Source organism: Sylvia atricapilla, chromosome 2 (genome assembly GCF_009819655.1).
Source record: "Sylvia atricapilla isolate bSylAtr1 chromosome 2, bSylAtr1.pri, whole genome shotgun sequence".
Lineage (NCBI taxonomy): Eukaryota > Metazoa > Chordata > Aves > Passeriformes > Sylviidae > Sylvia > Sylvia atricapilla.
This window is the reverse complement of record NC_089141.1, coordinates 77,667,813-77,687,906: the sequence shown is the minus strand read 5'-3', so window position 1 is coordinate 77,687,906 and position 20,094 is coordinate 77,667,813. Positions and strand designations below refer to the sequence as shown.

At 41.8% G+C, this 20,094-nt stretch overlaps 2 protein-coding genes across 2 annotated transcripts; one reads left to right on the top strand and one right to left on the bottom strand.

The window, feature by feature from the left end:
• Positions 1-1,529: 1,529 nt before the first annotated feature.
• POGLUT2 (protein O-glucosyltransferase 2) lies at positions 1,530-10,679 on the top strand. Its single transcript, XM_066313496.1, has 10 exons — positions 1,530-1,725; positions 3,165-3,370; positions 3,778-3,983; positions 4,746-4,823; positions 6,939-7,111; positions 8,104-8,341; positions 8,917-9,126; positions 9,482-9,571; positions 10,100-10,204; positions 10,416-10,679. The coding sequence occupies exons 1-10, from the start codon at positions 1,562-1,564 to the stop codon at positions 10,431-10,433; spliced, it is 1,488 nt and encodes a 495-aa protein (XP_066169593.1). The 5' UTR covers positions 1,530-1,561; the 3' UTR covers positions 10,434-10,679.
• Positions 10,680-11,718: 1,039 nt separating this feature from the next.
• Positions 11,719-17,246, bottom strand: TEX30 (testis expressed 30). Its single transcript, XM_066313495.1, has 5 exons — positions 17,191-17,246; positions 15,941-16,171; positions 14,465-14,516; positions 13,153-13,361; positions 11,719-12,078 (listed from the first exon to the last, which is right to left on the bottom strand). The coding sequence occupies exons 1-5, from the start codon at positions 17,206-17,208 to the stop codon at positions 11,905-11,907; spliced, it is 684 nt and encodes a 227-aa protein (XP_066169592.1). The 5' UTR covers positions 17,209-17,246; the 3' UTR covers positions 11,719-11,904.
• Positions 17,247-20,094: the final 2,848 nt, after the last annotated feature.

Here is a 20,094-nt window from a genome sequence, read left to right as displayed (position 1 = left end):
CTTTGCCAGCCAAGACTAAAATTAGGTTGCATGATTTATCTTATAACTTGTTTGGGTGCTGACAAATAGTGCCAAATCTCTGTACAGATTCCCTGAGCTGCACTTACGTGGGGGAAAAAAAGCTGGAGGAGAGAACATCAAGAGGGTGGAAGTGTGTCACCTTTACTTTATCGCTCCTGTGCTTTTTTTAACGTGTCAGTGCCATCCTGCTGAGAGGAGGAAGGATGATCTATGAATTCTACAGCTATCAAATTTCTTTTTCAATAAAAACATCTTTAAAGTTCTCTTCCACTAGAAGAGACTGGCTTCTCTCACACAGGAAAATATAAGCTGAGGAGGAGTGTGATTTCTGCCTATAAAACGCACCAGGGGCATAAAGATGGATAAAGAAGAGGGGCTAATGGGTTATGGATATACAATAGAGCCTGTGTGAATTTTTAGACTGGAAATTGCAAGTCTTCTAACTGTTGAATGTCCTGAAAACTCATGTCAATGAGAACATAACAGGGCAAAAGCTATGTCTTTAAAAGCTGGAGCTTGGTAATATTTAAAGCATTTTGTAATGAGGTTGTTGGTTAGAAAAGACTCTTCATTGACCCAAGTTCTCATTTCTCAGCTTGCAATTTTCTCGAAGCAAGTGATTTTTGTGTGCTTTTCTCTGAGCAGTATTTAAAAAATGAAAAATACAAAATCTCTTAGAAATTCATGAGTCCTAGCTGATGAGTTTCAATTTTCTGTATTGTTTGCGTTAACAAGAGAGGAGCAATAGGGAGCCATAGGGAGCCAAGTTGAAAGTATCTTGGCGGTCTTTTCCAACCTAAACGATTCTGTATGTAGTTAAGAACAGCATTACTGTTTGGGACTAGCTCTCTGCAATCGGAGACTGGATTATTTCACAAAAGGCCATGGAATCCCCAAAAATCCGCACTGGGCGATGTCCCTGGTGGCAGTGGGTGATGTGCCCCCTCACCTCTGCTCCAGACGATCCCAGACCTGCACTACCGGCAGCCACACATCACAGAGTCACAGGACTCTTTGGGGAGGGAGGGACCTCGGGAGATCGTCTGATCCAGGCCTCCTGCCAAGGCAGGGTGACCTGAGCAGGTGACTTGGGAACAGGTGAATGGAATATGTTGCCTCCAGAGAGAAGGACTCGATGGACAGCCTGTTCCAGGGCTTTGCCACCCTTAGCGCAAAAAAGCTCTTCGCTTTCAGCTGCTCAGGGAAGGATTTTGAAAACACATCTTCCTGATTGTAAACTTCACTTCTCACCCTAAGGATTGGGAACGGGGTGAAGGGAGGCTGGTGGGCGGCGGGGGGAAGAACTTCAGCCCATGACAGGGGTTAAACAGCGGATCGTACGTGAGGGCCGCGGACAAGACACAGCTGTGCCCGATGCTTTCCATGCGCCGCTCCCATCACTGCCGGGGGCTCCTCAGCGCCGCCCCGCCATGCCGCGGCCCCGCCCCGTGGAGCCGCGCCGGGGGCGGGACTGCCCGGCGGCGGGCGAGGGCAGGAGGCCGGTGCCGGCGGTGTTCGGCCGTCGGGGGCAGCGCTGCCCATGCGTGCGCTGTGGCCGCTGTGCCTGGCCCTGGGAGCCGCGGCGGCCGCGGGCGGGCGGCCGAGCGCCGAGCGCAGCGCCGTGTGGGGGCCCGGGCTGCGCGCCGCCGCCGCGCTCCCCGCGCGGTACTTCTATGTGCAGGCCGTGGACGCGCAAGGGCTGAGGTGAGGGCGGCGGCGGCTTGTCGGGGAGATTCGGGGCAGGGTCAGGCCGAGAGGCTTGCGATTTGCTCCGAGAAAGAGCAGGCTAAACGCTCTCTAACGTGACTCTTTCTGGATACCACTTGGTAAGAGCTGATTAATCTTTTCAAGGAGTATCAAATAACGGCGCGAGGGGATGAGATAAGAGGTTGAAAACGCTCAGCAGCAAAACATACGTGTTAGTGGAAAAATGCATGATTTACTCTCCTTTGTCAAAACTTTAGCAGTGACTAATACATTTAATTCGTTGGGCTCAGTCATCCTGCTTGTTTCCACTGCTGGGAATATAAGTATTTCTCCTACGTGCCGAGGCACAAGATCAGTAGAATCATTTAGGAATTACTCCATGGCCCAACAGGTAAACTTCGTAGGAATGAAATAGGATGAGGAGCAATGGCCATAAACTAAAATACAAGAAATTTCACCTCACCATGAGGAAAAACTCTCCCCCGAGGGTGGCAGAGGACTGGAACAGGCTGCCCAGGGAGGCTGTGGGATCTCCCTTTCTGGAGACATTGCAAACCCCCTGGACATGTTCCTGTGTCACCTGCTGTAAGTGACTCTGCTTTGGCAGGGAGACTGGACTACATGATCTCTGGTGGTCCTTTCCAACCTTAACAACTTTGTGATTCTGTGATTTTCAGAGGATACTCATTGCTTTCCATTTATTTAGGAAAACTGGTCATACAGCCTAGATAGGAGCTCAGAATGCTCCATCAAGGTCCTGCAGATCAGGTGCACTATGACTTGTGTGAGTATGGAAGCTGCCAATTCAGCTTAACGTGGATAGTAAACAGTTCTTGTATTTAACTGAACTGGCACCTCTTGAGTATGTCTGGACAAGTTTTTTGAAAGGTGGTGTGAGTAGCTGAACTAAGGAGTTATAGCCCAAGAGCCTGGTCACTGCCTGGAAGAAGGGTGGAAGGAAGTTGACAGCCTTTTTGGCTGCACCAACTTTGTTAATACCTCAATGATATGTGATAACTTCATAATTATTCAGATTATTTTATTTGATTCTATGGAGGTTTTTCTATGTTTTTGGTGTATGATGAATTTTACCAAAATATCTCATTTACACATTGAATTATGTGATCCCTCTATAATGTTTTTCCCTCTTTTTTTCCCCAAATAAGCTACCATAATGATGAAGAAATTTAACTTTGATCTTTACTTCCTTAAATAATACCTGGAAAATAAGGTAATCTGAAAACATTTTGTTTCTGAATGTAAAATAATAGACTTATTAACCTGTTAAAGTGAGCATGATGATGTGCTTGTAGAGGCCTAACATGGCTCAGAGAAGATTCACTGGAAATCTGTTGAGTTGCAAAGGAGTGGACCAGACTAAGAAATCTGTTGAATGTTTCCTTTGTTTATTAAGTTCCCACTTATTCTCTGGGTAGGTTCACTTCATCACCAGGTGAAAATGCCTTCCAGGTGAAGATCACTGCTCCTGAAGAACAGTTCACTCGTGTTGGTGTGCAAGTATTGGACAGGAAAGATGGTTCCTTCATCGTGAGGTACAGGATGTATGCGAGCTACAAAAGCCTGAGGATAGAAGTCAAAACTGGAGATAAGCATGTTGCAAAGTCTCCATATATTTTAAAAGGTAAAAGGCACCACTACACGCAGGTTTCCTGTCATGGCTCACAAAGTGTGTCCCAGAATGTCTTCTGTTACAAGCATAGGATTCTTTGGGACCTCAGTACTTCTCTGGATCACCAAATCCTATTGGAATTATGGATTCATTATATGCATCCTACACATAGTATTTAAATAATAAAAGGAAGCAAATGCTGTGAAGCTGTTGCCTAATACAAGTAGAGGGCTCACACAGAAGCTGATGTAGGTTGACTTTACTTCATTAGATTTAAAAAAAAATCAGACATGTCCACTTAGAGTTGCTGAAGTTTTGGCCCTAAGCACTGAATGTTCAGTGCCTGACCCGGTTCTGTGATCTCAACAGCTCAATATCATAACTTATTAAAAATAAAATAATACTTGTGTTTCCAATAGGACCTATTTACCATGAAAACTGTGACTGCCCTCAGGAGGAAAGCAGTGTATGGTTGGAAGAGATGAACTGCCCTCAAACCATTTCACAGATTCAGAGAGACCTAGCAAATTTTCCCATTGTTGACCCAGATAAGATTGCAAAAGAAATTCCACAGAGGTTTGGACAAAGGCAGAGTTTATGTCACTACACCATCAAAGACAATGAGGTATGGAATCTGGTTGATCTGAAGTCCATATGGGAATTTGATGGCAAGCCATGTTAACTGGGCAGTTTGTCTGTTCCCCATTGTAAAAGCTTCTTGTTGTGTGTTCTTTGAGAACAAGACTTTGCTTGCTTCTCTGTCCTTGAATACTTTGCAGTTTGTGTATGAGCTCAGCAATGTCTGTCCTACTTTGTAAGTGCTTTTTTGTCCATGTTACAGCTGAAACACTGTGAAAACAAATTACTTTCCAGGCAATCAATATGAGTACTGGGCACACACCCAAGTCTCCTAAATGCTAATTCAGCTTCCTGTTCTCTGGGCAATGCTGCTGTGAGGTGTCAGGATCATCTAATTTGAAGTGCATTGATAAATTACATTGTGCATAATTCTGAGGTAAAGAAATACCACTTTTAGCTGCAGTGAGGATCAGAGCTACAATTCTTTATAACAAAACTGTACTCATTTCAGTGGAGGCTTTTATGGAAATCAGAAGAATGGAACACCACAGAAACAGGCAACAGTTTCTGTTTCCATGAAACAGACATCAAACATCTGCAAAAGCAAGCAAAGCTTGTATGTTTTTAATTTTTTTGGCAATTTTCTGTGTTTCTATTTTCTGAGATTTCTCTTCCTTCCCAGCTGATTGATAAATCTATACAGCCATATAATCTGTCTGACTAGTTACTATGCAATTAAAAGAGCTCTCAACTGTGGCAGCCATCCTCTGAAATGAAATCACCCAGTAAAACTTTTGTTTATTTTCAGGTTTATATAAAGACATATGGGGAACATGTTGGCTTTAGAATTTTCATGGATGCCATATTGCTTTCTTTGACAAGAAAAGTGAGTACATCTGTACAGCTACTTATTTTGCATGTCTTAATTTATAGAAGCCTGGGCTTAAATACCTGTCAGCATGTTTGTTGCTATTTCTGTAAAAATACTCTTGTCCGTTGATTTATTATGGAAAGGTCATGGATTTTCCTTGTTTGAAGCTGTCATGTTCTAGAATCCCATTGTGATGGCATTCTGATACTCTGAGTATCACAAAAGTTAATTGAATAAGCAGGCTTTTATAGGTGAGTTTGCTAAGCCAAGACTGGGTGTGTTGGTTTGTTGTTGTTTGGGTTTTTTTGGGTTGTTTTTTTTTTTTCTGTAGAATAAAGAAATCATCCTGTAGTATCTAAAAGAAAATTCTGTCTCTGTAGGTACATTACTGCAAAAAGCTGAACACAAGATAACATAACATGTTAAAGAAATATCAAGTAACCTTTCTACTATCCTCAGGATTAGTATGGATCAGCTATGCTACTTTGTCTGCCTTTGGGTGTCATGCTTTAAGGATTGCCCAATTGCTAACCTTGCTGAACTAACATTGCACAGGAAAATGGGACAGATGACTACATGTACAAATGAACATTAATTTAACTGGGATTGTTTCATCTAGCACTGTGTACAGGAGGACTAAGGGAAGACATGGATGTAGGCTAAAATTGTCTAAAAGATTGTTCTCTGGAAGATGGAAGTAAACTGTTCTTGGTGTCAGTAATGTTGGACAAGAAATAATGAAGTTAAATTGCATACAAGGACTTTAGACTAAAAGTTGAAAAAGGATTGCTAGCTCCAAAATCAGAAACTCCAAAATCAGATCTAGAAAACACAGTTTGTCTCAGTCCCATTAAATATCATTAAATAAGAATTTTTATTAGGATAGTATCACTGAGAGACACTAGGTAGTTGATTAGAGAAGAAGATTTAAGCTGGTGAGTGATTCTGCTGCTGAGGATGTGTAGAAAATACCATTTGTAGGGTTTATGCCCATTACAACCATTAGATGGCACCGTAGTAATGAAGTTTAGTGCTGAGCGTTGAACTGTAGCAAACACCCTTTGGAAGGAAAAGAGTATCTTCCACCATTTAAAACAATGTTTGACATTTGGCAAATTATTAATTTATTTTGCTTTGAAAGAGGCAACTGACTGGGATGTATGGGAGATGTATTTTTTTAAAAATAAAATGAAGAGATTGAATTGAGATGAGGACATTAGTTCTTCACTGACCTTATATGTGCCTTCAGGATTCTGTAAAACACAGCCATATGTCATGTTTTGTCTTTTGCTCTCCAAACTGAACTGTCCCACCACTTTCAGTGTTTCCTCACAAGGCAGCTGGTCCTTTCTTTGGAAAACTGCAAAGCTGCCTTTCTTTGTACCTTTCCTTACTTCACTTGAAAGTACCCAAACCACACACAATGCTTAATATAGGGGTGCATCACAGTTTTATAAAGCAGTAAAACTATGCCATCTGTCCTGCCTTCCTGGCAATCAACAGTATTTTTCTTGCTTTTTGGCTGTGACAGTGATTTCAGCTATGGTTCCACACTACCAAATATTTTAAATAAGTGATGATGTTAAGCTTAATAATTAATTGAAGCATTGACTAAGTGTGGTCTCCCCATCATGGCTGTTTAATTCTGTTTCTTCTCTTCTGTTGTATTTAGGCATCCTGCAGACACAGGGTGAATCAGATCACTGATGTGACAGAAAACTGATTTACCAGCCAGCATCAATTTTCCATATAGTAACAAGGTGATCTAACTTACCTTGGAACTATACAATTGCTGGTCCCAGTGCTAGCCTGATAAAAAGATTGTGTGGCCAGTCATGTAAAGAATAACAGGAAACCAGCCTCTAACAAGTGTGCTCCTATGCCTTATGTGACTTTGTACAAATCTTTTTTTTAAAAAAAATACTATTTTCTAGGCTATTTTGTAGGCTTTACTCTGTGGTCTCAGTACTTCTAACAGGTTTGTAAATGTCAATGATTTATTACAGGTACATTAAGTATGTTAGACACCTGGGTTTTTTTCTCTTAGTGAGGTTATTTTCAAAATACAAGATGCCAGCAGAATACTGTTTTGTGTTAAACTGCATTTATGCCTGCTTTTCTTCTGTCTAGGTGAAAATGCCAGATGTAGAATTTTTTGTTAATTTGGGGGACTGGCCTCTGGAAAAAAGGAAGCCCCCACAGAACCTGCACCCCATCTTCTCATGGTGTGGGTCCAGTGAGTCAAAAGACATTGTCATGCCAACATATGACTTAACAGACTCAGTTTTGGAGACTATGGGACGGTAAGAAATGGCTTAAACTTTTCACAAAATTCACAATGAATGATCTTTCTTAGAGATCTATAACATACTGTTATATAATAATTATAATAATATACTGTTAACAGTATATTAACTGTTTTCACTTACCTGTGGAGACCCTGGCACCGTAGGTAGGCAGTGACTGTGTAATCAATATGTTAACATGATACTTCACTGTTTAATTTCAGAAATCTAAATTTATCTAAACATGGTCAAATCACTGAAAATAGCACTTAAGAGTGTTTGAAGACTAGACATTTGATTTTTTTGCTTTGTTTCTGCCCCCATGAACTTGTTGACAACTGACCAGGTGTCTTTTTTGCCTGATTTTGTTAGAATCCTTTTTTTATGTACCTTTCAAATCCCAACGTAAGTATTGGAAATTCTCAACAAAAGAATTGGGAAGCTAGGAGCTAGCATCTCCCACTTTGATTACTGACTATAACTAGCCTTGGCAACTGCTCTTTTCTGTCTTGAAGCACTAGAAAGAGAGCTTACTTCTAAAGAAATCTTTATAATCCATCTTGAACTTGTTTATTATTTCACTGCATTTAGTTAAAATTCCTTTCTTTTTGTCAAGACTTTTTCTAAATTTGCTATCCCTTGCCCTCCCAGTTTATGTGTTTAATTTCTTAACATTTTTAAGGACGTGCAGTATGTTTTATTAAGCAAGTTACAGTACCTTACATCACCTTCTCTGGCAACCATATCCACTTTTACCCATTTTTCCCCATGACAGCTGACACATACTGTTTCCACATGCCCCGTTGTTGAATGATACTGTCATGCCACACGCCTGTGAGCTTAACATTTATTATCTGTTTCTATTGCTGCAAATGACTGATAGAGTAACACATCATGGTGTGCTCCTGACTTGCCTTCGTCTTTGCTCTCTGCCTGTAGGTACTGTGAACTACTGCACTTTAAAAAGATTCCAGTAGGCTTCACTGTTAAATCACTTCTTTCTCCTGCAGAGTCAGCCTGGATATGATGTCAGTGCAAGCAAACACTGGCCCATCGTGGGAAGACAAGAATACCACAGCCTTCTGGAGAGGACGTGACAGCCGCAAAGAAAGGCTTGAGCTTGTAAAACTCAGCAGGAAATATCCAGAGATCATAGATGCTGCTTTCACAAACTTTTTCTTCTTTAAACATGACGAAAGCCTCTATGGCCCTATCGTTAAGCACATTTCTTTTTTTGATTTTTTTAAGGTAAGCCACTAATCATTTTTCATAGAACTCAGTTCTCGCTGATTCCCATGATCAAATAACTTAGTATGTACTATTGAAAATACAGCGATTTTTAGTTTTTCAGGACACCACCAGTAACAAGCATGACTAGACACCCCTCCAGTCGGATTAACTGTTATGTAGCTCTTACCCTCAGGATAGCAATGTCTGATTTACATCTAAAGGTTCTGTAGAACCTCGTGTAATCCATGTAACTTCAAGTTCCTTTTCATTTCTTTTTCCTGATTCAGCGATCAGGACTACTAACATAACTAACATAGTGGGAAAATCAGTGGATGAAGTGGCACATCTACCCTCACATCCGAGGATGAGAACCTAAGACTTCCTGGAGAACTTAATTGATGAAGCTCTGTGTACCCTGCACTGTGATGAATTCCAAACTAGATAATAAAACTTCTTAGACATTGATGCTTGCCTAGCCAGTCCTACCTGTCTCAATATCGGCAAGTCAGTAACACCAGTGCCCTCAGAATATAACCTAAACAAGCCACTGGGGTCTTGTGGTTTTTAATAACTTCTGGTCCTTTTCTTTCCAGTATAAATATCAAATTAATATTGATGGCACAGTGGCAGCATACAGATTGCCTTATCTGCTAGCAGGAAACAGTGTGGTGCTAAAGCAAGACTCCATCTACTATGAGCACTTTTATAACGAGCTGCAGCCATGGAAACATTACATCCCATTTAAAAGTGACCTGAGTGATCTGCTAGAAAAACTACAGTGGGCAAAAGATCATGATGAAGAGGTAAAATACACATTTATAAGTATGCAGTAATGTTTCTAGAAGAGAACAAAAAATTAGTTTCTTCAAAACAAAGCAATAAAATACTAGGAGGACTTGAAATTTATTTTCATCAATTCTACAAACAAGAAAAACACTTAAAAATGCGTTATACTGTCTTTAATTTGAAATCAAATTGAACTTCAGGGAAAAAAAAAAGATTACTTTCCTGACAATGCCTTAAATAAAACATTCTTTTTAGAAGTTATCTTAAACTGTCAACATCATTTGTAACTCCACAACCAACAGTAGCACCCTGAAATAAATACTAATTCTGGGCAATAAAAAAAATAAACCAAACTTCCATTTTCTTTGACAGGCAAAAAATATTGCAAAATCTGGACAAGAATTTGCAAGAAACAACCTCATGGGAGACCACATTTTTTGTTACTATTTCAAACTTTTCCAGGTCAGTATATTTTTAATGGCTACTGGCACAGAAATAGAAATCACACAGCAAGAATTTAGGGCAACAGAGCTGATGGAAATTGGCCAGCCTGTTACTTAAAGCCATGAAGCAAGAAGCAGCAATTAAAATCTTCATTTGGTTTACAAACATTGTATTCAATTATAACCTGTGAAACCCCTTAAGACTACACTGGCTCTTTGAGAGGCAGTGGGATCCCATAAATCTTGATCTAATCTGCCAGAATATGTTGCCCACAATGATCAAAGAATTCCATATCAGATGCACACCCTGTGAACCACAGCTGAAAATATCTGTGCATTAGCACCAAGATACCAAACTCCAGGGAGGCACCCGAGGGGGCGCCTGTCTGCAGCTGTGCTCCCTCACCGTCTGTGACAGTCTGCAGGAACAGACTGTGTGGCCCCAGTTAGTGCACAATGGCTCAGCTGAGTTGGCACAGTGTTGGCAACCAGATGTACAGCCTAAAAAACTTGTGACTTAATGATACCTTCCTTTTCTTAAAACAAGGAATATGCCAGCTTGCAAGTGAGTGAACCAAAAATCAGAGATGGGATGGAGAAGGTGCAGCAGCCTGATGATGACCTTTTCCCATGTACCTGCCACCGAAAAAAGGTACAGTACAGGCAGAGTTAAATGTAAAGTGCTGAGTTCTCATTCAGCCCTGCTGGAGCAGGGCTGCTGAGTGCCCCACAGTATCAGTTATCAGGCCAGGCCATTAACACCTATCGAACTTAGAAGCACTTCTTGATGCATTTGCAGGACTAGACAGTGAAAAATTAGGCTTCCAGTTAACTGAAACATGTTTCTTCCTTTTTGACTGCAGGCCAAAGATGAACTCTGACAGAAGTAAATAGTTTTTTTCAGTATTTACCTACATTCAGACTGTCTTCTTAAAGAAAGAAGAAAAATCTGGATTAGTATGGCCGTGGATAATGTCAGTGGGTATTTTAAAGTTTACCATGTCATGATTAACATATGGAAGAAAACAAAGCACCCCCAATTTCCTTTTTATCATGCAGTGGTGGCAGAGCCTTATTCAAACACATTTTTATAATTTCTTTTTAAAATAAAACCCTTGTTTATATCAGTCATGTGTTCCTGTCCTGAGTTACCTTGGAAATGCAGATAGGTTTTACTCTTGCTTGTTTATAGTCTTTTCACAAGCATGAAACTCTTCTGCAAAAAAGGGCAGATGAGATTTGCAAATCTTCTCACTTAATGTCTGTCTGTCTATCTATCCCATCCAAAGGCATCTTTTTTCAGACCATAACTTTGCCCCTCCTAAGAGAATCTCAATAATGCTGTGGGGTTCATAATAAATCTTGTTAACCTGAAGGAAAATGGCAATTCCAGTAGTGCTGTAAGTTTGGTTATACCAACAGTTTACTCACAGCCCATGAGAAAGGCTGCAGCTGCCAGTACACACAAAGTATTCCGTCATCCAGTGTCAGAGCTCAGAGGGGGACCTGAGTTCCTCCTGTTAATGGGTACTGAGGTGCAGACCCTGCCCTGCCTCTTTGGAGCCCTCTGGATAGAAGCCTGATGTGACATGTCACAATGGATGCACAACTGGTTCCTGGTCCAGGAGTTCCTCCATCACTAAACACAACTTGTCTATCAGTTTTTATTTATCAGAGCGCCCCTGTGATCAGTCCTTTACACAAAGGACATTGGTGACAGGGACTTCTCAAAACTGAACCATGTTTTTTCCTCCTTATGCCCAGCTGTGCCTGCATTACCTCCTCCTCCTCCCCACACACAGGCACAATCTGGCTCCCTAAAGTGGCAGATACTCTAAACAACCAGAGATTCCTCTCCCTGCCTCACTGGTTTGGAAGCATCTGGGAAGGCCAGGATACAGCACCAAGGCAAAGTAGTACACCAGGCTAGCCAGCCTCAGGGGCTGTGCTGGCAGAACCCCACAAATCAGTAGGTTTTAACTGCAAGTGAGTACAGCATCAGTACTATACTCAGAAACTGAAGAACCCTAAAGATATGCTGTCCAAGTAGATTTTTCCAGTATATTTCTTCAAATATTAGTCCAAAGCATTACTTAATCCTGTGCATTCTCAAGTGTTGTGTTTGGTTATTTGCATAGAAACACAGAGAACAATGCTGCCATGATATATTTTCTGTCCTCCAAGCAGTTCTTTATTGTTTTGTGTATTTTTTTTCATTCATACAAAGCTTTATTTGCATTTGCGCTTAGACCTCTGAAAAGATCAGTTTTTTAAAAAATATGCCCCTAAAAAAAACCCTCATTTACCACACTTAGAAAAAACTAAATGAAGATGCTGCTTGAGCACTGCAAATTATTTGTGCTGCAGTTGAACATTCTCTCTAAGCCAAGAAAACACTTGTGCATTTATTTCTTCCATGACATCGTTTGTTGTTCGTCCTTTGACTGCCATCCCATGGTTTGCTTTATCAATCCAATGGATTTTTTTAGGGGCTTTCATTTTGGTCACCACACCTTCCAGCAATTGCTGTGGAGAAAATAGGAATGCAAATATTAGAGAATCGGCTGCTACAAACTCTGAAGCACCTAGATGTCTCTTGCCTGTGTAAGGCAAAATAGGCAGCTCCTAAAAACCAAATGGATCTGTATGCACATGAAAAACACCTTGATGGGAAATGGGATGTATTCTCTATTCAGGAAATGAATAGTGGGACCTGCTCAAAGTTTCCCCCTCACTCAAACAGAGAATAGCAAAAAATTAGAACTTAAAAGGAGTCTATTATTACTGTCAGAGGGTAGTGCTGGCAATAAAATGACAGAATTGAAGTCAGACTTGTCTGCAGACACTGAGTGGCAATGTAATTCCTTAGGGGCTGGCTTTGACACTGTTGAAATTTCTCAGCAAACAGATCAAAGAACCAGCTCACAGTCAAAGATTTCCCCATTAAGAGGGCACTCCAAGGATCTGCTGGTCACTAGCTCAGTATTTAGGCCACAACTCCTCACAAAAGCACTATGACTCCTTAGAAACTGTCCAAGCATGGAAACTGCCAATTGCACATAACCCCAGATTCACACTGACCTGTTCAAGAACAACAGATACCTGTTTGCAAGCAAACAAGGCAGAAGAGCACTGTTTCCCTGCCTCTGCACACCTGCTCTTCATCTCTACCAAAATACCACTTTCCACCACAGAAGCCTGACTTGGGTGTAGAACTGCTTTGCTAGAAGCATTCGCCATGAAAATGCCACCAATGTGAAACTGGTGATACAGCACAGGTTTTGTAACTTGAAATGGTTAAATCAAAATAAAAATAACTCACTCCTTCCATAGGCCACTTTTAATTTGTACAATCCTACCAACACCATTTAAATCAGTGGTATGTCAGTGGCCCAAAGATGAGCTTGCCAAAGTGGAAGATCAAGCATGAGCCATTAAGTTTTAAGCAGCAAAGAAGGCACTGTTATGCCTACACAAGGCTTCCTTCAAAAGACCCCTGTTTAGGGGAGGCTGTTAATCAGGTGAAATCCAGGCATCACTGAGACTCACTGCTGCTCCTCCACACTGCCCTTTCATAGCAGGATTTACAAGAGTACTCACTTTTTCACACATCTCATCTGCTGATCCTGAGACAAACAGCACTGGGCAGCTGATCAGCAATAAATCCTCATCCCGGAGTTTGGACTGCAGTTTTGGTCGATGCAATGGGTAAGATAAACACACCAGTCCTTGAATGAAACCATCATCATCATCATCCTGGCTCAGTTGACGTATCACAGAGGCAGCCGCTCGTGAGCCCATGGAACGGCCTTTCTCCCATACAGAAATACAGGAAAAAAGTATTATCTGCTCACCTCATCCACATTTTGATGTAGTAAACAACTCCCAAAACCAAGCCAACCCAGTGCATTTCAATGGTACAAAATCCTAGGGATGTTCTACTCCATGAAAAACATTAATCCTAATTTCAACAATTTCTGCTAAGGTATTTGTCTAGTTGTAACATTTACATCCCTGTTTCAAAAAGAAGGGGAAGAGAAAGAAAATATAAATGGATAGGGATCCCTTGTAATACAGGAAGGAACAACAGCCCATCCTGGGGCCAAGGGAAGAGAGGGACTCATCCTACACTCCAGAGCCTGGAAATAGGAGATAGCCATGATATTATCCTGTATCATTATTTTCATGCAACCTCAATTTGCTCAAATTCAAAACAAAATTCTGTGCTTGATTTCACTTTCCTCACAAAAAAAAATATATATATATATATATATATATATATAAATCCAGCAAGTGTTTATGCACACCTTGAACTTCAGCCTAAAAGCAGAAGGGAGGGGAAAAAAAGTGTGAACTTGTAACAGGAAGTCAGACAGTAACAGCACGGGAATATCAAAGTATCTCCTCAAAGAGGAGACATATGAGTTGATAATGTGCTGTAACTGAGTGTTACAAGTGGCTGATTCTTACACCAGCACAGACTTGGTTTCACTTAAAGAGAAAACTTAAAATTTCCCCTATCAAAATATTCCTAATCATCCCCATCTATTCCCCTTTCCACATAACATAGCTGACATTTTTTTATCTATGTTTTAATTACCAAAGCCTGTTCTGGGAAAACTGTTTTCCATGTATCAGTAAGCAGAATTCATCAAGACCTGCAGTGATAAAATGCACATGGATAATCAGAAAAGTCATGCCCTGTATTTCTAAGTGACAAGGAAGTTTTCTCCCTAAGTACCTGGAAAATACAATCTATTGCTCTTTCTTTCCTCCTCTGGAGTATGATCTATGGTATCATAAGAAGGGCTCATTCACTTCTCACCGAAGTGGGATAAGCTTGGAATACTTAGAGATTGCCATTATTACAGACAGTATAACAGAGAAAAATTATTGATAATAAAAACCATACCTGCAAGGAAAACACCAGAAAGTTTATAATCATCAGAAAGTCTTAAGTATTCCTAAAGAAATAAGAGAAACATTTCAATTCAGAATTATGACAGTTGGGAAGCTAGGGATCTCTTCTGTTCATAGCTACTACACAGACAATGGGAAGGTCTTTCAGCACTGCAGATTAAACAAAGAATAGACACATACAAGGTGCTTTCTTGGGGTTTATCACACAAATGGTTTCCTAACATTTTGCAGCAACAACATAAACATAATCAATTCACATTAGCTCTCAGTAAGTCTCAAATATCAGGTGCCCTATCATGTTATCAAAACATAAGTGATTACTGTGTATTAACTCAGTTATAGTAACAGACCCCATGCACACTCTTGGCCCATCAAAAGGCAAAGCAAGTTGGCAAATATGCCCTTCATTGAGGAATTTCCAATTAAAAGTTTGTAACAATTAGTTAAGCTCAACAGAAAAGATAAAATTTAGCAACATTTTTTCAGGTTTTAGGAGATAACTAACCAGATGCTATCTTAGCTGATGCCTTAAAATTACATAGTAGCATATTAATATAGACACACTAACAACATTATACTTCTTCCAAAAAGAATAGAGATCTACATTAAAGACAACAAAGTCTGACTTCAAATTAATGTACATACAATCACAATGACATCATACAAAATTCCTTCAGAACTGGACTTGTCCCCCTATAAAAATGCCTTTTGCTCGCTGCAAAGTGCTTCCTATGCCCCGTTAAAAGTCCCTAGATAATCAGGAAAAAAAATCCACTCCTTCCTCCATGCTCCAGATCAGGGGCATAATCTTAAGCTGATACTCTTGCAACAAAAGGCTGCTTATTTTAGCAAAACCTAGGTACCTAAGGACATCTTTAGTAAGGTAGCAGCAGAAAGAGATAGACACATGCAGGTAGTACTTTTAACTGATTTTTGAATTAACTATTACTTTGGTTCTAAGGCTGTCATGTGCTAATTCCAGCCTCTCTTGCTTCAAATCCTGCTGTTGCCCAGTCCCTGACTCCCCCAAAAGCCAGTTTCTCCCACCTGAGAACCCTTTAAGGCCCAGCACAATTCTCAGATCAACTTCCTCTCAGAACTGCTTCCAAAGCTCTCTTTTCACCCCCCTCTGCTCACAAAGCCCCCCCCCCCGATCACCCAGCTCATTTCCATCCTAAATTATTCCATTTTTTTCAAGCTGCAAGTTTTCCCATGAAACACCCTCGCCTTTTGTCAAGCTTTTCTTTGTCCCTGAACTCAAACCCACGCACTTGTGGCAGCTGTTCCAGCTGTTGCCCATCTAAGAACTGCTTCTGCTGTTTCTGTTCACACACAGGGCTCCATTTACCTCAACATTGCTTCTAATTTTCCCACTGTTGCCTGACTAATCTCTGGCTGTAATTTAAGAAACCTGGAAGAGAACACTCATGGATCTAAGCTTTGGCCTAAGAATTTGGTCACTCCTTACCACAACTGCTTTGAAAGCCTTAGTCCTGTAGGCAATATTAAGGCCTTTACATGTAAATCTCAGGCACAGAACTCCATGGGATGCAAGATAGGCTGCCAATGACACTAAGTGAGGGAAATTCATGTCTCCTCCAGCTCCATGAGTAAGTATCATTCCATATATTGGTTTCTTCTCTGGGACAGAAAAGATAGCATCAAGGTATTTGTTCCCAAAAGGTATTTTCACTTTAACCTGGAAATGAAACAAAATCCAATCTCAGTGGGGGAAAAAAAAAAAAAAAAAAAAAAAAAAAAAAAAAAAAAAAGACGTCCCCAAGTCAACACATCTCCACATTATTACAAAGAAAAATCAGACAATTAAGAAGTAAACCAAAATTTCAAGCCTCTTTTTTTATTTCTTCTCTTGAAGAGTACTAAATTAACAACTGCACCTCTGGTTCAAAGATTTTCCATACAGTAATGGGCGAGCCACCTTACAACTACACATCTTATGTTCTGCATTAGAAAATTAAGCTTCAAAGCATAAACTGATATTATTCTCACCCTCTCTATGTATCTATGTCTTTCCAGACCTAACTAGCTGCCTAAACCATAAGAATATGACACTAAGACATAGCCTAGCAAACATTTTGAAATCAGAGTGGTAACCACTGAGTGAAGCAGCAGCCTGCAGAGAGACAAGGACTGAACGTTCCCCAGGAATAGGAGGCAGCACAGGTTCAGCCAGAGCTCCAGGGGAACACAGGGCGTCCATCAGCACAGACAGCCGGAGGAGCTGACCCAGACCCAAGACCTGCTCATACTCTGCGGAATGAACGGGAACGGGGCAGCACAAGTGCCGCTGTGGTGGCTTCTGAGAGCAAAAAGGACACCCCGGGGCTAGGATGAAGCTCAGCTTTATCCACTGCTGTGTCCCAAAGGAGTTCCTTGGCGGCGCTCCGCAGAGGAGCTGCACAGGCCGAGCTGCTGTCCCCACAGCCCCTGGAGGAGGGACAGACGCCACACAAGGGGCTGGCGGAGGACACGCGGGACAGCCAGAGGCCTGCACACAGAGCTGCAGCAATGGATACACCTCTCCTGGGAAGGCAGACGCGGCAGCGCACCCACCCCGCACCCCTTGACCAGCTCCAGAGCCTCCTCAGGGGGGAAGGGCAGCTGCCACGGGCCACAGGGGCGCACACATCCCCACGGGGAGCAGGAAGACACACATCCCCCCGGGGCGCAGGCACCAGGCCACAGCGGCGGCCATACCTCCGCCTGCCCGCTCATCCCGGCCGTGACGTCACGTGAGTGACAGCCCCCCGCGCCAGCCCCGCCCCGCTGCCCTAATGTGAGGCGCTGATTGGTCAGTGCCAGCATGGCCCCGCCCCCAGGGCGGGGAGAGGCAGCGGCCTGCGAGGGGCGCCGGGAGTTCTGGATGGTTTGGGTTAGGCCGTGCTCGGTAAATCAAACGTCCGTAAATAAATAAAGCCCCACATAAATTGTTTTTATTCACCCGTGTGTACAAAAGCTCCACGGTCTGCTAGGTGGTAATTCAGTACGAATAAAGGCAATTGCTCAGGTATTGCTCGGAAAGTTAGGTTCTTACTGACTTCAAGTAGCACAGGTGAGATGCTCATGATTACAGAATCACAGAATCATTTAGGTTGGAAACGACCCCTGAGACCATCGAGTCTAAACTATGACTGCACACCACCATGTCCACAAGACTGCAAAACTGAGTGCCACATCCAGTCATCTCCTGAACACCTTCCAGTGATGGCGACTCCACCGCCTTCCTTGGGCAGTCCACTGCAATGCTTTGAAACCCTTTCCGTGAAGAAATTCCTGATGTCCAACCTGAACCTCCCCTGGCACTGCTTGAGGCCGTTTTCTCTTGTCCTATTGCTGGCTGCTTGGGAGAAGAGACCACCCCCACCTGGCTACAGCCTCCTTTCAGGTGGTTGTAGACAGTGACAAGGTCACCCCTGAGCCTCCTTTTCTCCCCCCCCCCATTTCCCTCAGCCGCTGCTCATAAGACTTCTGCTCCACACCCTTCACCAGCTCTATTGCGCTTTTCTTGACTTGCTCAAGCACCTCACTGTCTGTGGGGAAGTGAGGAGCCCAGAATGGGACACGGATTCAGGGTGTGGACTCAGAAGTGCCAAGTACAGAGTGAAAGGTTAGATGTCCAGAATGACATCAGGCAATTTTTTTTGGCAGCTGTCAGCACACTCAATCTATGTGACATTGACAAGCAGGGCTGAGACAGTCATTGGCTGGTTTTCTAGGTGCCAACACACATCTGAACCCTGGGTTGTGCTCTATTGTACTTTTGGGATTTGTTTTTTTCACTCGAGATTCAAGTGGTTAGAATCTTTTGCCTTTTGAAGGCCTTGAGCCAGATGCAAGAATGAAATGGAGTTTTTAAGATTTTGGTTTTTAATGTTTTTCACGTTGCTTATTAATTTGTATTTTACAATGTTTTTTTGTGCTCGGCTGAGGTGTTTTATTGCTTAGACACAGGACGACTCCCCCTTCAATGGGAGGTCGCTGCTTTTTTATACAGATAATTACGTGTATATTATTTACAGTTACATGTTAATATTTATTACTTATACTAAAAGGGTCATTTCTACTCTGACTCAATTTCATTGAATGACTTTGTGCCATGTCACAGCAGAAGATGGAGGCCAAGGGAGAAGAACTTAGGGCACTGCCCTAAATCTTCTATCTTGTCTCTCTATGCACCTATATTTAATAAATATTAAATAAATATTAAAAACTCAAAACTGCACAATTTTCTACTTGGTGATACACTACGGTATTTACACTTTTGTGACTTGTAATTCTTCTCTCAGTGTTAGAAGGTTTTTTCCATGGACTGAAGTCAAAGGTTGTGTCTCTTTGGGCTTTGTGCCAGGGTCTCCAACCCCCCTGGATTGGCTCCACACCCCCCTGTCCAGGATTCTAACCCTTTTACTTGGGTCTCAGACCTCTCTGCTGAGGTCTGTGGCCTTCCAGGGCATCCAAAGGAATGCCTTAGACTCCAACATTGTACAGTAAATAACTTACTGTGTTCAAAACGCAGCCTTCAACTGGTGGAAGACAGCAGCAACAATATACAATAGTGCTTGCAATATTTGTATACTGAGTATTTCACAGGCCAAAAAATTTTCCAAAATCCTTTATTACAAGGTATTTTCCCAGAGCACATGTTTCCTTCCAGTATCAGTGTATAAAACTTTCATATCAATTAAGATGCTGTATTATTTAGCTGATTGAAGATGTCATCACCAAGCAGAACTTTGTTTTTCATATGTTCACCTGCTGGAAAATAAGCACACTCTGGCTTGTGCTCTGAGTGTCTGACTGTCAGCCTGCCAGCTGAACATTGTCAAACACTGGGATTGAAATATTGCAGCCCTCTGAGAAGTGAAGCTGGCAGGGTAGCTCAGGTTCTGAGTTGCTGTCTCAGTGACCATCCTGCTGCCTTGCAGGCCAATTCCCAGTCCAAGCATTAACCTAATAAGTGTGAAAGACAGAAGTGAAGAACCTGGGAGATTTACAGGGATATACAGATTTATTTGTCTGGATTTCTAGCTTGCCTAAAGGATGTCAAGTGAGATGCAGAAGAGTTAAGCTGAGTGGAAGTCACTGGCACAGCCTGCGGCAATTGTACACCTTCCACTGGGAGCTGAACCAAAGATGGTGTCTATGCAGCTGCTCCTGGACCTATAGCTCACATCTGGAGAGTCCAGCAGACTAGGGAAATGTCACATTAATTTATCTTGATTGGAGATCACATTATTGTAGTCAGTAGTTCCCACCAGTTAAGCCTATGTAAATAAGATACTTGGCAAAAGTGGACTGAGAAAATCTGTTGTCCCAAAGTAATTACAACCTCAACCTAGAAAACAGGCATGCAAGAAGAAGGTTAAGAAAAACTTCCTTCGTATTAATTTCTGGGGTTTTTTTATTGCTGCTTTTATTTCTATACCTAATGGGTGTTTATGTGCTCTGGTATAGTTTATTTTTTTGGTGCTGTTGTGCTCTTTTCTTGGTCTGCTTTTTGCATTCTCTTTCTTTTTAATTTTTCCTGCCTCTTCAATCCACCTGCTGTATTTGTCCTGCTTTACTCGCATATTATCTCCATAGTACTCAGTCCTTGAGGAA

Coding starts and splice junctions, on each gene's coding strand:
- TEX30 (XM_066313495.1), bottom strand. Junction 14,517..15,940: donor AGGCTTTCAAAGCAGTTGTG/GTAAGGAGTGAC, acceptor TTATTTCTTTAG/GAATACTTAAGACTTTCTGA. Junction 13,362..14,464: donor TTCTGGTGTTTTCCTTGCAG/GTATGGTTTTTA, acceptor TATGGGAGAAAG/GCCGTTCCATGGGCTCACGA.
- POGLUT2 (XM_066313496.1), top strand. CDS start 1,562: ATGCGTGCGCTGTGGCCGCTGTGCCTGGCCCTGGGAGCCGCGGCGGCC. Junction 7,112..8,103: donor GTTTTGGAGACTATGGGACG/GTAAGAAATGGC, acceptor TTTCTCCTGCAG/AGTCAGCCTGGATATGATGT. Junction 9,127..9,481: donor CAAAAGATCATGATGAAGAG/GTAAAATACACA, acceptor TTTCTTTGACAG/GCAAAAAATATTGCAAAATC.